Genomic DNA, 17,315 nt, shown 5'->3' with positions numbered 1-17,315 from the left:
GCCGGGGGTTCCATCTCCCGCTCTCAGCCCTTCTCCCTCTCCCCCATCCAGCATGGTCCTTTCTGTGAGCCTTTCTCCAGTCCTCCCAGCTCCAGTACAATGTGCATATGGACAGTGACTAAGGGTGCCGCCGCCTGGTCCTGCGTTCGTCTGTCCCTCCTCTCGGTGCTGCTCGTCCTGCTGCACTGTCCACTGCCCTCCACGTGTCATCCGAATGCACCTGGGGTCGCCACTCGCTCCGTGCTGCGCTTGCCCAGGGCTGCCAACGCCTCTTCAGACACTGTTGTGGGGCGGCATGTGCGCAGCTATAACCATCTCCAAGGAGACGTGCGCAAGAGGAAACTCTACTCCTATCAGAAGTTCTTTCTCAGGATTGATAAAAATGGCAAAGTCAATGGCACCAAAAACAAAGACGATCTCTACAGTAAGTAACCCCCCAGAAAATATGCTCTCCCTCAGCTTATGTTTTGTGAGTTTTGCTTCTTTTCTCATCCCTGTCACATGTGGGTCCCATAGAGTTTGGGGGGCGGTGGTTTCCCCCCATTATTATGGCACTGCTCTCTGGTTCCCTGCCTTTGATTTGGATCCACTGCCTCCACAAATAATAAGAACCGTACCTGGTATTGTGGTGTGCAACAGTGGGCATCGATGTGTAGCCTGTGTTTCGTGTCTCTGCCTGGGCAGCAGAAGGTTCTGGGATAATGGATAGCAGCATGGTTGTTGCCTCAGTTACTCAGTGTACTTTCCTTTAGAGCACGTCTACTGAAACCAATTGGAAATAGCCAGAATAACCCTTTTCTCTCTGAGCAAATATCTTAGGGATCACATCCCTATATGCTTTCTTTTGTGACATATTATAATTGATCATTACAATTTTATATGTAATAAAACTAGTGCTACTAGTGGCATATATACTGTTCTCGTCCTTTGAGGTTTTCATCATCTTCACTTCCCAGTTGCGTAGCCGTGTCCGTCATGGGCTGACATGAATATCTGTTTCGAAGTGCTTGTATCCATCCACACCCCTGCTGAGAATTTTATCTCTCAGCTCAATGTTATGCTACTCAAATCGCTACACTTGCCTGCCTGGGTGCCGTAAAGTTTACTATGCAGCGAGCGATACCCCAGACACCCCTGCCAAAGCTCGTAGCACCTGGCCTCCACACGCTTTCTCCAAGCTTGTTGTGCCCTTTTCCGTCAGCGCACTGTGCGCACATTGGCCCTAATAAAAGAAGGCTTTGCCATATGGAGCCCATGTGCGCGAGGCTTCTCTTCTCAGACCGTGCACTCAGACGCTGAGGCTCTGCAAGATATGGCTGAAGGAATTTCAATTAGCAGAGCTTCCTCTCGCGTTCAGCACTCTCAGAGTTTAACCATTAGAAGTGGACGTGTCAATAACCACCAAAAGTTCAAGGCTTGAGAGCAGGTCGCGACTATAACACCTAGGCTTGATCTACACTAAAAATTCCCTTAATGCTACAAAACTTTTAGACAGAAATGTAATACATAGATCTTTTGAAATGCACTTTACAATATGCTGTAGGGGCACCTTGCTTGTTTATGGAAAGTTAAAAAATAAGAAAAGAAAGAAAGAGAAGTGTGCAGTATTTTGTGGTGAGTGTCCAATGCATGTGTGTGGTTCCCGCCAATAGCCCACCACATGTGAATATAATGCAGTTGTCATTAGCTCCCACAAGGACCTTAGGCACAAGCCTGCCTGGTAATAATTCTGAAACCAGATGGACAGAGCAGTTCTTGGGGAATTCAGATCCCATGCTGCCCTAATACTGTCCCATCTGAAGTGTAGCTAGACAGGGCTAGGAAGGAATGTCTGGGGGGAGGCATAGGACCTGGGCCTGTTGGAGGTAAAGTGAGAGAACTACCAGGGGGTGATACATCCATCTGAATGGATCAAAACATCTTGGGCACTCGCCACTTAGAAACACAAAACATTTGATATGAATCCAAAAGGAAAATGCCCACCAGGTTGCAGTAATGTTCTCTGTCTGTCTGACTTGAAACCTATCAGCTTGCGGTGAAAAGTCAAAGATGTGGCATAAAATAAGGTGATAAGCACCTCTTGGATTATTTATTCGGAAACTGTAGAAACTACAGGTGAGACTTCAGACTGGTATGTTTCTTTTCAGGTCTCCTGGTTTGTTCCTAGAAAGGGAGACTTGTTGACTAGTTGAAATGTCTCAGAGCAGCAGGAAGATAGAGCTGCAGGGTAATATTACTACTATCTGTTGGTGGTGAAGGGGGAGATGCTTGGGGGAGCGATTGTTTTTGTCCTTGCCCTGCAGTTTGTCCAGTCATAAACCCTAGGACAGCTGAACAATTATCCTATGTCTTTATGATCAGTAAGATGGTACTGAGTACATGTTCATCTATCCTGTCACCTCCTCTTAGTCTGGTAGTAGCCTGCAGCACCATGGAATTTGTTTTCTTGTATTAGAAGACCTTCTTCATCAGGACAGAGACTGTAGGATGTGGGAACGGCTTCACTGTCTTAGCTCCAGTTTTGTGCTGTTCTGAAATAGGTTCACTTGGAGTGTCTCCAGCATGCGTGAAAATGTGCCATATCTTGTAAGGCAAGGCAGACATTGAGAAGGTGTGTCTGTCTGTAAACTCAAATGTCATTGTAGACTGATGCGTGGCAGAATATGATGAATTTGTCTCTAATTACATAGTGTAGGACCAGTAGGCATTGCCTGGCCAGGCCTCCACTGCCCACAGAATTGTAGCCTGTTAGGTTCTTTATCCTCTGCAGCTTTGATGTGCCCATGTACGGAGGCTAGATGTTTACGTACGGTGGAGTCAGAAGGCGAATGAATGAAAGATCTTCTAATTAAATAAAATTAAGTCTGATAACATAGCTTTTTGGAGAATTATATGATAACCATTGTAGAAATACGTAGGTAGGTAGGCTACACTGTTGGAGTACAAACCTGTGTTCTTAGAGCCTCTTTGTGTGCTGTGTTGGTCAGGTCTGTGCTGCAGCCTGGCCGGTGTATTACACAGCCCCTTTCTCTCTCTCTCAGCCCTCTACAAAAGACCTATCTATGTGCTGTTTGAAACCCAATCCAGCCCATATTGTGTGATTCCCTTTCAGAATCCATCTGCTCAGTATCACAGTGTCACACTGTTTTTCTGGACGTTACTCTCCAGTATTAGAGTATTATAGTATTAGAGCACTGCATGTGTGAACCAAACAAACAAACGGCTTATTTTCACACTGAGTTATTCAACATGTCCAATCTATTTTCTGTTCTAATCTAGAATGTCACTGACCAATAAGAAACAGTTTATAAGAGATTGGTGTTTTTTTTCTCTTGTGATGTTCTCTGATTTGGCATCTGGACCCCTCTCCCATTCCTCTCCCTTCACTTTGCTTATCAATGAAAGAAACTGGAATCGAAAGAAGCACTCTCTAATAAACTTCATTCATCCACAGTGGACTGTGGTCTGAAGTTATAAACTGAGGGATACTGGGGAGGAGGGGGTCCGGCTAATGAGCATCATTAGACCCTGACAGTTTTGATTGAGTGGACTTAGCAGTTTACGGTTCAACTGCAGGTTGGATCGTGAGCTCCACAGAGTCAGACTCTTTCCAATCATGTTGTCAACTTTGTGGACTGTCCATCACGGAGGGGTGAGGCCAGTAGCCATCTATCCTCCTCTCACCCCATTTAGCCCTCACTCTAATCTGATGCTGCTTAATTAGCTTTACAGGCAATCGCTGCCAAAATGGGCTGTTCTAAAGCCAAACTCATTTGTTTTTGTCAAGTTCTAGTGCATTAGGAGATCGTTGATGTGTTGAGCCCTGGAGGAGATGCTGGTGTACAGCAAGCACAGTGAATTAGTAGTATCAGCACTTCATCTGTCATGTCATGGTCCACTCCTTTCCTTCATGTAGACAAGGACCCTGGACAAGGTGCTGTTTCATTTTATATTGCAACATTTTATACAGATACCTCTAGATCCATATTGGCTGAATCCAGAGCTCTTCTGACTGACTCAAAGTGACCCTATAACTATTCAACCTAATAGTGTTTGTTGTCCTCTGCTGGCCTGGCTGGTTGTATAGCAGGATTCATAATTTCTGAGAAGATTTATTAAAGGAAATGGTTCTGACAACAGGAATCCTCTTAAGTGCTGCAAATGAGGTCTTAATAGCATAGAGGATGGGAGGGCTAGGTAAATCTAGTACTTTTATGGTTCCACCAGACCATGAATGGGGGAAGGGGGCTCTGGTGTTCCATGGCTCAGCATTAGAACCACGTCTTTGCAAAAGAGCTAAGAAACAGGCTATAGACTAGTGTTACCTATGGCAATGGACTAATATGATTGGTTAGTGATGAACAAACAAAAGGGGCGAGTGGAAGTTGTAGAAATATTATTGCTCCTAATAGTTATGTGTTAATGTTCCCCTTTTCTCAGCCCATAATTATAGTTATTGGCTCTTACATGCCTCATGGTGGTGTTGGAACACAAGGCTGTGTGTTCCAACACTGGTTTGTGTTTCTCTTAGCAAGAGTGTGGTTGTGTGTGTCTTTATAACGTGTTTATGAGAGGATAGCAAGAAACCATGATGTGAAATGTGTAAATTTATGTTGTAACTGCACCCGTCTGCACCACATGGATGGCACTCTCTCTTGAGTGTTCTCCTCCTCTCTGTGGTTAGAGTGCCCATTTATGGTTCTTGTGGGAAATCTTAACCACAGAGGCAATAAAAGTGAGTTATGAGGATTGTGTAGATGTACAAAAGGTTAGTGTCAGTGTTTAAAAAAAAATCTATTTGGCCCTTCATAGACTTTCTCTTTTCTGATTCATAAATAATGACCAAATGTTTGACCAGGGGTTTGGAGAATGTGTGTTCCAGCAGTTCTGTGTGATGTGATATGTCTAATTTACTGCTACTTCCGGTCCTTTTATACTTTTCATTAGAAGCAACATGTTTAGGGATTCTTTTAATCTAGGCCTTCAAAGATTCAGGATAAATTATTATACCGTAGTAATTTGCTAAATGGAATATATTATTATTATCAATATTATTATTATCAATATTATTATTATTAATATTATTATTATCATTATTATTCCCCAAATACCTCCATCAATGGAGGAGGATGCAGCCTCATCCAACAGGCAGTAATTAAAAGCAGACACCAATGTGTGTGTGTGTGTGTGTGTGTGTGTGTTTGTGTGTGTGTGTGTGTGTGTGTGTATGTGTGTGTGTGTGTGTGTGTGTGTGTGTGTGTGTGTGTGTGTGTGTGTGTGTGTGTGTGTGTGTGTGTGTGTGCGTGTGCATGCGTGCGTGTGTGTGCGCGTGTGCGTGCATGTGTATGTTCAAATAAGGAAAGCTAGCAGTTTTCATATTTTTCTATGCGGTGACTCTGACCAAAGTCGCTGGGGACAAGGGGGAACTGAGGCATCGCTCTCTGGAATCACAGTTTTCCCCTATTCTTTAGAAATCATTATTTACATATATTCTTTCAGCGCTTCCTGATATTCACCCATCAATTTACTGTTGTGTCAATCATTGACTCATCTGAACATTTTTGGAATAGGATACAGATTTCATGAACCGCATGCTGTCCTGCCACTAAACCACCTACCCACCTCTTTATTCTGTCTGTCAGCAACCTCTCAGCTCTGTGTAAACGCCAATGCTTTACTGGGATGTTTTCTTCTCTGAAGAATGGATTATAATTCCCTGGAATTTTAAGTTGGCAATCTTTATTTTGATGAACTGGTTTTGAGTTTTCAATGTTTACCTTATGTGCAGATTCAATACCCTCAAAGACGTGCAGGAATTTATTTATTCCTTAAACCAAACCAGAAAGTCAAAGGCTCACAATTCGTAAGAATGATTCAACAGAAGAGCAACTTTTGAACATACCTTCAGCTCTGCAATAGTATGTTGTTGCCCAGAGCGCAGGATTGGTAAAGATACATGGCATTTTCTCTATTTTGGAAGATGCACTGCTAAATCTAACTTGATAAGGCATCAATGGTATAGGCCAATGTAGTTGTATGGTAGGCTGTCCAGGGAAGGAAATGTGAGCATGTCTCATGTGTTTAGGTGCTGCAATGTCACAAACATTCACTAGATTAGGTCAAAGTCGCAAATCATTGAGAACCACAGACATCACAACACATTCAAGATGTATGTACACACACACACACACACACACACACACACACACACACACACACACACACACACACACACACACAAACACACACACACACACACACACACACACACACACACACACACACACACACACAGAGTGTGGTGGGACAGATGGAAGTGAGGGAGCAAGAGAGGAGAGAGTCTTAATGGAATCATCAAAGGTAGAGCAGGGAGACCAGTGCTCGGACCAGAGACGCATCTGGACAGCCCGTCCCGTTTTAAAGGAGCAGGAAGGAATGCCAGCTAATTACCCATTGCGTGCGCAAGAGGCAGGGTCGTGGGGGGGGGGGGGGGGAGCCTGGATCTTATCCGTCACAGATCCTATATCCCGACCCCCACTGCTTTACTGGCTACTAATGCAACACGTTCCCACACTGGACCAACGCTGGCCCAACACTGGCCCCGTCCACATGGGTGCCTGCTCTGACATTTATAAGAGGGAACAGAGCCTGTGTGCCGCCACGTTCGCGTGCGTGTGTGTGTGTGTGTGTGTGTGTTTGATGGTGACAGAATAAAGTGTAAATAAGTACGTGTTACATACTCAATTCCTGCCCAAAATCTAGAGGGATCTAAGACAACAGATCCAACACAACAACCAGAGGAAAAGCTGTTGATGCACTTTCAGCAGGAAATGTTGAAAGTTGTGGTGATAGGTCTGGAGAGGATTAGTTTGTTAGGCCTAGAGCTTGAGTGCTGCAGTGCATTGTACTTTCCCCCAGCAGTAAAAAGGCATCTGGACTTCAAAAACATGGCACCTTAAATCCCAGTGACCCCGGGTTCATTACATTTACATTTTAGTCATTTAGCAGACACTCTTATCCAGAGCGACTTACAGTTAGTGAGTGCATACATTTTTCACATTGGCCCCCCGTGCCTCAAAGAGTCTATAGAATGTCCAGAACAATTGGAATCACAACATTATGTTTACGCATGCATACAGTATGCAAAATGCAAGAAAGGTTATAAATTACCTTGCCAGATCAAACCCGTAAACACACATTCATATGGTAAGCACTCAGTGCCCGATGGAACGTTTTGACATTTACTGGCATAGGTACCATGCTGCAGAACCAATAGCATTAGGTAAATCACATTATCTGAGAAGACTGCATTTTTTCTGAAACCACCGTGAACATCAACATGAATTTAATTTGGTTTGCAACGTGCTGAAAACCACCATGACATAATACACAGTGGTACTATTACCCACCATTGTAAGCTGATCTCAAACCATGCTAATGTGAATGTTCTATCTCAGAGAAATCTAATGCTATCTGTTGGCTGGAAAACAGAGCTCAGGTATTTGAAACAACACATTTATACTCATTACAGGTGATTATTTTCTTCTGAATATCTGGATTTGCTTTTAATCATGCTTTGCTGCCAGGTTTAAAATCACACACAGCTTGACGTGTTTCTCCCGTGTAAGAATGCTGTGGATGCATGTTTCAGGCAAAGAAAACAAACAATATTGACAGCAGGATGGATAAGAAGTATTAGATGTACAACTTCTGTGTGGAGATGGATCTAAAACACAACTTGGCAGCCTCGTGAAAATAATTTTCTTTAACTTTGCTAAGCTAACTTAACTGTCGCTAGGTGAAGATGTAGACAGTGAACAGGTGATGTTTTCATTGGATGTTGCACTATTTAGCACCAATAGGCTACATTCATACCACATCCATCACACGCTCCTGTCACGCTACAGCCATGAATAAGTTGAAAGCACCATCATACAGATTTAGCCAGTCACCGATGAGTTACTACCAACTTATATGAGTAACCCCCATCGTGGTGTAAAATATCTGTGAAAAGTAACTAATAAACAAAAAATTATTGAGTAGTCGTAAATTACAATGACAGTGGATGGTGAAAACATCCTCAAGTTTTCTTTTGCACAAACCTTTGAACGGCTTGTCCGGCTAGAGTGGGATATTGTCCTACTTTCAATTACTCACAAAGTATACAATTCCCACAACGCCACACTGGCGTTTGTGTTTCCCAATGGATCTAGTGTTCCTTCTGCCCCTAACGCTGAAGTCATTCCACGGATATGAACCCCTGTGTCATAGTGAATTTGACAGATCGTCAATCAGGCTGTCGCCAGTTGTCGGAGGGAAGATCTCTCGCCTTAGATGTTAGTCACTCTAACCTCAAGTAATGCAAATCAAACTTGGGATTGTTGAAAAGTGGAAACAAAACAAGAAGGACAGTTTTTGTACTGAAACCTAACTCTCTTAGAAGTGACACATTTTGTCTATTTCTGCAAAGAGCATTTGAATTCATTGTTTTAATATAATATAGAATTGTTTTGAATTGTCAGTATTTTTCTCTAAAATCCCAACATCCTCCCTCGTGTGGAAATAGATCATAATTTTATTTGAAAGTTGTGCCTCAAGTGGAAAACGTAGACTTTACACGTGCCTAACCTTCTCATATCCAGTCATGGGCCATACAATGGAAGCAGAGCAGCAATATCATCTTCAAAAGGGCCTAAGATAAACTGTGGAAACACTTTTACAGCCCTCCCTAACCTTAAGTTCATCTGGAGTCACCACTGACCATGTTTAGGAGGCAGGGGGGAGTTTGTAGGGGAGATGAGGGGTGTAGAGGGGGGTTGGTGGGGGAGAGCTGTGTTGTTCTGCAGTCTAATGAAGCCGGCCCCTCAAGAGAGCCCAGACCCTGCTGCACTGATCTCTCAGGAGCCTGGGAGCCAGAGGCCTGTGGAGGCCAGATCAAAGGTGCGAGGCACTGCTGTCAGGAGCCAGCCCAGGGTCAAACCCAGTTCCCCAGCCCCCCCTGCCCTGCCACTACCCCAGTCGCCCCTCCCCTGCCACTACCCCAGCCCCTCACCTTTCCCTGCCTCTACCCCAGTCCCCCAGGCCCCTCTACTGCCATTAAACCAGCCCCCTCCCCTGCCCTGCCACTACCCCAGCTAAGGCCCAGCCCCAGCCCATTCTGCCACTACCCCATCCCTCCTGGCACTACCCCATCCCCTCCTGCCAAAACCCCAACCCCTCTTGCCAAAACCCCATCCCCTCCTGCCACTACCCCAGACTCTCCTGCCCCTACCCCCACCCCTCCTGCCACTACCCCCACCCCCTCCTGCCACTACCCCAGACTCTCCTGCCCCTACCCCCAACCCTCCTGCCACTACCCCAACCCCTTTTGCCAAAATCCCAATCCCTCCTGCCACTACCCCAAACCCTCCTGCCACTTACCTCCTGCCACTACCCCAACCCCTCCTGCCATTACCCCAGGCCCTCCTGCCACTACCCCAACCTCTCTGGCAACTACCCCCATCCCACCCCCACCTAATAGGGCCTGAGCTGCCTCTACACCCCTAGATCTGCTAGGTTAATTGGAAAGACATGCCTGTCATAGGGGCAGCAAGTTAGGTTTCCCAGGACAATTATGCACACACTCTGGGGGGACGACATTGGTGGTCTTGTGGCATCTAAGCTGCTTAAACTTTAGTATCAAATTGATGCTTGGTGTTGATGAGAAAAGGTCTGTTTTCTCTCAGAATAGGGCATGCATTGTATGTTCTGTAGTAGAGTGAGTAGTGTTCTGGCTGTGTGTTGCCAATCTCAGGGTGTGGCATTCTATACATAACGTTGAACTCTTTTCGAACATGTGAGCGCATACAGTACAGAAGTGGAGAGGCTCAGTAGTAAAGCCGGCTGGATGAAGCTACAAATGTGAAAGCGTTGAGGTAATTTTGACAAGATGCGATAACGTGAGTTCTGTCACCCTGCCAAGAAACCATGGCCCTATGTGGAGATAGGGGGTCTGTGGGGGGCGGGGGGGGGAGGAGAGAGGCCACCTACAGAGCCCAGGGTAGAAGCCAAGGCTGCTGCCGATGGGAGTCACACCAGGCAGTTGACTTGACCACCCAATGGACAGTCAGCCAGCACAACTGAACTGAGCCACCAGAAGACTGTCTGCTCTCCAGTAACGCTGTAATTAGCAGACCTAGCCTCTGCCAACTATACTGTAGGAGAAACCCAAGAAACACAAATTACTCAAATACTGTGAAACCACATCGACCAATTGAGGTTGAAAAGAGATGGAAGTCAGATGACTCACCTTATCTAAAGAAAGATATTTCAGAAATGTTTTACCTGCACTCATACAGTATCTCATTACACCATAAACACACTGCCTCTTCTTGTGTGCAGCAGTAAATTCCTTTAGTGAGGCAAGCAAACATTGGACCTCAATTCTAGGTAGCACAAATACAGCTTCATACAGTGAAATGAGGCGGAAAACTGATTTTGGACTCTCATATAGTCTTGTCCATACTGTCTCTGGAACTAACCCTTCATTAGCAATGAAGACTGCAGTTGACTGTTACAGGACCTTGGGGCTGGTTTTTATTAATCTGCCATATAAAACTAACACAGTCCTGATATATACACAGGTGTTTGTCTTCGTAGTTTCTGAAAAATGTTGATTGCAGAATGTCAGCACCTTTTTTTCTTGTTTGTTAAGAAAACTCTGGCTATTACACTTTCAATATTGGTCATAAAACTGTTTCGCTGCACTTAAAAGTCCACCCTCACAAAATAGAACTAAAAGTTTTGGGCGACGTGCCAACCAGAGGGAGAAAAAAAACAACCCCCCAAGCATAAAAAGAAAACAGAGTGAGGAGACAGGAAAAGGGGCAGAGTGAAGAGAAAGATAGAGAGAAACAGACGTAGATGCAGTTAGAGATAAGAGAGGGATAAGAGAGAGAGGAATGAAGCAAAGAGAGAGATAGAGTAAGGATACTCGTTTTACTGTTGTGAATGGAGGGGCTGAAGACAAATGGGTCTGGCCCTGTGCTGTGCCGAGCTGCCAGGAGCAATATGTGTCAGTCTCTGGTCTGTTCTGTGCCGTCATCAGATAGAATATTGTTGCAATTTAAGCCTTTTGTTACAGCCCTGCCTTTCAACTCCAGAGTACAGGTGATGGTTCTGGTGACTGGCAAGGGGGTCATAAAAAAGGGTTTTGCTTTAACGCACCACATCAAACGGCCCAAAGCAAACGGCGAAAACAGGTGCCTGACTTTCAACACGGCAGAGATAGATCTTATTTTGACATTGCAAGCTTACATAAAATACTGCAGTGTCACCTATATTACAGGGGAGCTCAAACTTAAAACTTGTTTTGAACCATTCACTCTTGTGCAGATGGTGAAGGTGTGTGTGGCTGTGTCTGAAATCTGACATTCCTACTACTTACTTAAACTACATACTGTGTACTAATAGTACTACATACTACAGAATTTAGAACGTACTGTTTAGTAAAACGAATGCATTAAGCAACAAATATCAGCATACTACATCCTACTGAGAATGTGTAATCTAATGCACAATTGCGTTGATTTCCGCCTTTTGTTCATTTTGGTACAGAGCTTCCCCTCAGCTGATTCTCAGCTATTATCAAACACACGTGTCTTGAAAGACGATTCTCTCCCTCAATAGTGTGCAGCGAATTGTCCTAGATGATGGCATTTAAAGTATACAACATTTTAGAAATTTCACAAACCCAAAATGCCTACTATTTAGAACGCAAAGACGGGTATTTTCCGACAGGGCTTGTGTGTTTGCGTGTTTAACTGTGAGTCAGTGTGAGTTTGTAAAGTTCGTGCATGTCTTTGCAGTGTGTTGTATTTCTGTACAATTTAGTTGTTCAAAGTAGGCTCAATACACCTGTATCAATTGGCATTTCCTCTCTCTCATTCTCTCTCTCTCTCTCCCTCCCTTTGATCAGGGTTTATTCCTCTCTAATCCCACTGACTGTCATCCAACTTCTCTTCTCCTCCTTTCATCCCTCCCCTGTTCATGAACCTGAGGGAAGGCAGAGGAGCAGAGAGCAGGCCGGATAGCCTTACCACCACACTCAATAGCTGTGTGCAACCAGAGCCCATACGGAAGGGGCTCTCTCACGCCCGCTGTGTATAAAGAAGCCTGTCTAATCCGTCTGTTGAGTGGCGGCCACACTGCTTGTTTTGCCGGTTCACAGGTGCAGATAAAACATCACCGCCAATTCATACTAAATGGTTTAGCTTAGGCATTGACAATGTACTAGGAGTTCGTTTTCAGTGCAGGAACTGGAATTTCTTTATTTCTACTCTGCATCAATGGAATATCTATTCATAGTTTTATGGTGTCATGAGTTTTATAATAGCACCTTTAGAAATATGCTTATATGTTTTCACACTCCTCCTGTGTTACACATACAAGGTACAATTTCAGTCTTCGACTGTGGAAGAAAAATTAGGGGGTGAGGAGTCTGAAAGAGGTCATGACCTTTGAGTAGAATCCACAGCTGCAGACTGTATTGGTTCAAAGTTGAAATTGGTTTACATGGGAAAGTCCATAGCAGGGGTAGACTAGAGTCCCCAAGTGAGATACTCTTCCGCAAAACCGTTAACCATAACATGTAACCCAGTACAGGGACAGGACACATAGCCCAAATAGGAAGATATGGAGAGGAGCGATATGTCCAGCTGAACAAGTACTTAAGGGTAAATGCCTGAGCAACTTACCCCTGATCAAAGAATCCTGCAACAGCCCTCCTAAAACTGGGTCCCCCCTTGTCTCAGGCTGCCCATAAAATCACACCAGGACAGCAGGATGTTACAAATGTGTGTCCCAGGAGTGAGAAAGAGGGATGGCACGAATAAAATATGTCACTGGGGGGAAGATTGAAGGTAAGTCAGTGTCAGTGTAGACAGGTGCCATTAGCTACCCTGACTCTGGCCTGTCAAAGGCCACCTTGTGAGGCAATATCTCCTCTCCTCTGACCCAGGCTAGGAGGCTCCACACTGGGCCAGACCAGCCACCTCCATGCCTCCCTGCTTGCTACAAAGACCAACTTCCGCCAGAATTGGTCCTGAGCTAATCCCTCCTAACCCATGATAGCTTTATGGGTTTATATAATTGACTTTAGGATGAAGGAGACTGGTTACCACATCTTAAATCACTAATTGGTTCAAGAAACATTTAGACTGCAAACTGATATGGACATTTCGGTTTTCGCCAGCGTGCCGCTCCACTCCGAAAACAAACAAAAGCAAAGAAATTGTTTTTTCAAGGCTTAGCCCCAGCCAACGCCTCTCACTCAGGGCTTATGGCCCGTTAGCATGGGAATGAAATGGCGGCTCAGCCTGTCTGTTCTCCATGACCGGCACAGAGACACACAGCCAGGCAGCCAGTCAGTGGTTTACTGAGGGGGATCAAGCAAAGATGACTGTGATTATTCAAAACATGGTCAGGGATAACAGGCAGGGATAACAGTGTGACTCGACCTCCCAGTGTGACTCAGTAGACAAGGCCTGCAGTTCTATATATTTTTTTTTTAATGTAGATGACTCAATATGTTCAGTAAACATACTGGAAAAGACTATAGTAACTTACAACATCATGGACTATAACATACTGTATCCACTTACATTCACTGTAATACTTAATCAACTGGCCTGCATGCTATAACATAAATTATAAACTGGATGGTTCGAGTCCTGAATGCTGATTGGCTGACAGCCGTGGTATGTCAGTATACCACGGGTATGACAAAACATTTAGTTTTACTGCCCTAATTATGTTGGTAACCAGTTTATAATAGCAGTAAGGCACCTCAGGGGTTTGTGGTATATGGACAATATACCACGGCTAAGGGCCGCGTTGCGTCGTGCCTAAGAACAGCCCTTAGCCGTGGTATATTGGCCATATACCACACCCCCTCATGCATTATTGCTTAAATAAACAGTGAAGCCTAACAACTGTATGCAGTCAAAAACACAGACACTGCTATCTTTTTCAAGCATTTTTTCTCAATGCAGTTCAAGTATTCAATGACTATCACTTCAGTGTATTGGCCTGGTATAACTAACCTATAATGTCTGTGTGTCTTCCAGGTGTGCTGGAGATCAAGTCAGTGGATGTTGGGATCGTGGCCATCAAGGGGCTCAGCAGTAACTTTTACCTGGCAATCAGCAAGAAAGGAGAGCTTTATGGCGCAGTAAGTTTAGCCTGTACTGAAATTCACACACAGAATAACAATATCCCTATAAAAACTGGAGCTAATTATTTGGTTGAGTATACAAACTCCCCATTAGACTGATTCAGTGTTCAGAACACTCACTAGTTAGTTGCCAGGTAGTGCTTTTGCACTGCCACCTTACTGTTGAAATTAACTCTCTTCCATATTATACTCTCTTAAGGAGCTGGGTCCTTTGATGTTGTGTGAGAGCTCTTCTCTCCCCTGTCCCCGGGCCCTTAGAGAAGCCTGGGGTTGTTTTAAAGGACAGTTCCACTCCACTGCCCGTAAATAATCCCCTAGTACAAGTCGGCCCAGCCAAAAGAGTTGTCGTCTTGAAGAAAGTAAGCCGAGACGCCCCTGCCGCCCCTCTCTCCCAAACACACATATCCTCCCATATACCACACCGTCCTTGTGCTCTGCTCTATTCAGACCAGAGAAACACAATACAACAGCCTCTCCATTCTACTAAAAGCCCTCAAGGGCTACCGGCACTGTTTCATGTGCTCTCACACAGCATCTGAAACACAACAGTGAAAGGCTGTTACTACGGCTCTCTCAGTAGTGAAATCAGATTAAATGAGACACAAAAAGCATTCTAGCTAGGGAACAAAATTCCCATGACGTATTCGAAATTGTCACACCAAGGTACTGTCATTCACTCAGAAAAGTATTGGTGGCATGTCTGTCCCTCATTATACAAGTATTACATTATAATTAGCTGGTTCTACATTAATATATTCAATTTTGTGGGAGATTATTTTCACACAAGTTTCCATGAGAAAGAGGTAGCCGAACGTGAATTGAACGCTGGGCAGCGTCTCCAAAATATTCTCATATGCTTTGGGAACATTCATTTGACTTCTGGAATCAATTTGAACAGCTGTGGCTAAAGAGCATTTGGGAAAGGAACATTCTTTACGGGATCACAACTGTATCCATTTTTTTTGTCTAGTTAGTCAGGGCACTAAATGACAAGAGTAGTCTGTTAGAAGCCTGATGGACTCCACTGTCATTATGACTCTGCAAGACTGCATTTATATTGTTGTTTAGCTTGCCTAATTGGAGCCAACCAACCTGGATATCTGGATGAGAACTTCTACTTACTGAATAAATGATGCAAATGTAGACCCCAGTTCCATTGCCTATGCTGCCAAAGTTGTCGAATCACTCACAATTTGTTTTTCTTGTTTGTTCTCCAGAGGGACTTTGGTGTTGACTGTCGGTTGACCGAGCGGATTGAGGAGAACAGGTACAACACCTATGCCTCGGCAGAGTGGCGGAACAAGAAGAAGCCCATGTTCGTGGGGCTGAGTGCCAACGGCAAGTCCATGAGGGGCAAAAAAACACGAAGGAAAAACACTGCCACCCACTTCCTGCCCATAGTGGTGTAGCCACCGCATTGGACAGTTCCTTCCCCTGGGAATGTTTCACTGCACTGAGGAAAGACTGGGAACCATTAAAGACATAATGGAGTCATATGCAGTCAATGTTTTTGATTTGCAAAGACTATACATATTTTCTGAAAGGAAGGCACTATGTAAAGGAACTGTTTGAACTCATTGTCGCGGAGTCTGACTGATGATGGCACAGATTTGTTTTTAAGTTATGATTCGGCACAGGAGAAAATATGAAACATTTTTCTGTGCCAAATCATTTTCAATGGACAAACTGTTGGAGACAAAACTGAATACTGAATAAGAGGACAAAAAAGGGACACTGATTCAGCGTCACTGAAGACAGGGTCAAAGGGCAGAGTGTACCATGTGTATTTGTCTGTGATGATCTGTGGATGCAGTTACATGTATTTATGCTGTACTAACTCATACGAGGAACTGAATTTGACACTCATGCTTTGTGACAGACACATACAGTACTGGAAGCACTTAGGTGACTTAGGTGTGATGAAAGAGAAGCTGGGCCATGGAGTGAGTCAAATGCAGAGAATTTAGTCAAGCTAGCACCATAGCATAAACCTTATTAACATGCAAGTTCACTGTATTGGGTATTTCCATTCCTTTACCTGACTGCTTTAAAATAAATTATTTATTTTATGTAATATTTAAAGAAACCAAAAAGACAAAAAATATGGAATTGACAATTCCTTTTTTTTATCATTTATGCTCTTCTTTTTAAATACTAATCTATCGTTTAAACATGAATAAAATAAATATATTTCTCTTTACTATGTATAATTGTCTCTTTGTAGATTTGCACCTATTTATTTCACAATACCATAGCACTAGACAGCACATATTGCGTACTGTAGGCCTAAACTCAGCTTTTGTTGTTCATTTACTATAGCTACAAAACCAGTTGTAAATCACATGCCTGGATCAACAGCAGCTATTAAGTGGTCAGAGTAACAAATGAATGGCGACTGTGGTGTGCTTTTTGACGTATCAACTCACAACTACCAACCCTTTCATGAATTAGTTGGGTACTGTAGGTAGGCTACAGGGACGAAAAAAGTCAGATTTCCTAGCAGTTGGAGCAGAAGGAATGAGCTGTTTAGAAGCTCGTCAAGACGCCAGAAAATCCAATAAGTAAATTTGACAGCTTGTTCCGAAATTCATTCATAACTCAGGGATTGACTTTGTGGTTTCACTGTGGAAAATTTAGACAGACAAACAAACCTCAAACTGGGGTACATTCTGTGCAAGATTCATATGCCAGCCAGTGTTTTTAGAGAAAACAAGGAGCGGACCCTTAGGAGTTTGCAAATGCTTCAATCCTTAAAAAGGGAAATATAGATAAGGTAAGGCTATGGAAGTTGGACATCTACAGCCCACAAAAATACAAAAAGTGATAACCAGCCAAAGAAGACTACATACAGGAAATACAATGTGACAGTTTCAGTCTGCTTTACAGATCTTGCAGTTCGCAAAATTTGACCAAAAACAACTGTAACATTTCAAACAGAAGGGAAGGATTACTGCAACATAAAAAACATTGCATTCTAGAAGCACTTCAGATTCACATTTAAAGGATCAAATATCTCATTGACATCACACAAATATAGTTGTTGAGCTAAATTGTGAGTAGTTCAGTTGTTTTCACACATTTCAGCACTGTTAAGCAGATTTGG

The 17,315-nt window shown here is 43.8% G+C and overlaps 1 protein-coding gene across 1 annotated transcript; it reads left to right on the top strand.

Moving 5' to 3' along the window:
* Nucleotides 1-99: 99 nt before the first annotated feature.
* fgf10a (fibroblast growth factor 10a) lies at nucleotides 100-15,621 on the top strand (the record flags this gene model as incomplete). The annotated part of the gene is made up of 3 exons (XM_084160083.1): nucleotides 100-424; nucleotides 14,106-14,209; nucleotides 15,430-15,621. The coding sequence occupies 3 exons, from the start codon at nucleotides 100-102 to the stop codon at nucleotides 15,619-15,621; spliced, it is 621 nt and encodes a 206-aa protein (XP_084016209.1).
* Nucleotides 15,622-17,315: the final 1,694 nt, after the last annotated feature.

The sequence above is a fragment of the Coregonus lavaretus genome, assembly GCF_964263955.1.
Source record: "Coregonus lavaretus genome assembly, chromosome: 4".
NCBI classification, from domain to species: domain Eukaryota; kingdom Metazoa; phylum Chordata; class Actinopteri; order Salmoniformes; family Salmonidae; genus Coregonus; species Coregonus lavaretus.
Note: the sequence above shows the minus strand (reverse complement) of the source record. Positions and strands in the feature narration are given on the sequence as shown.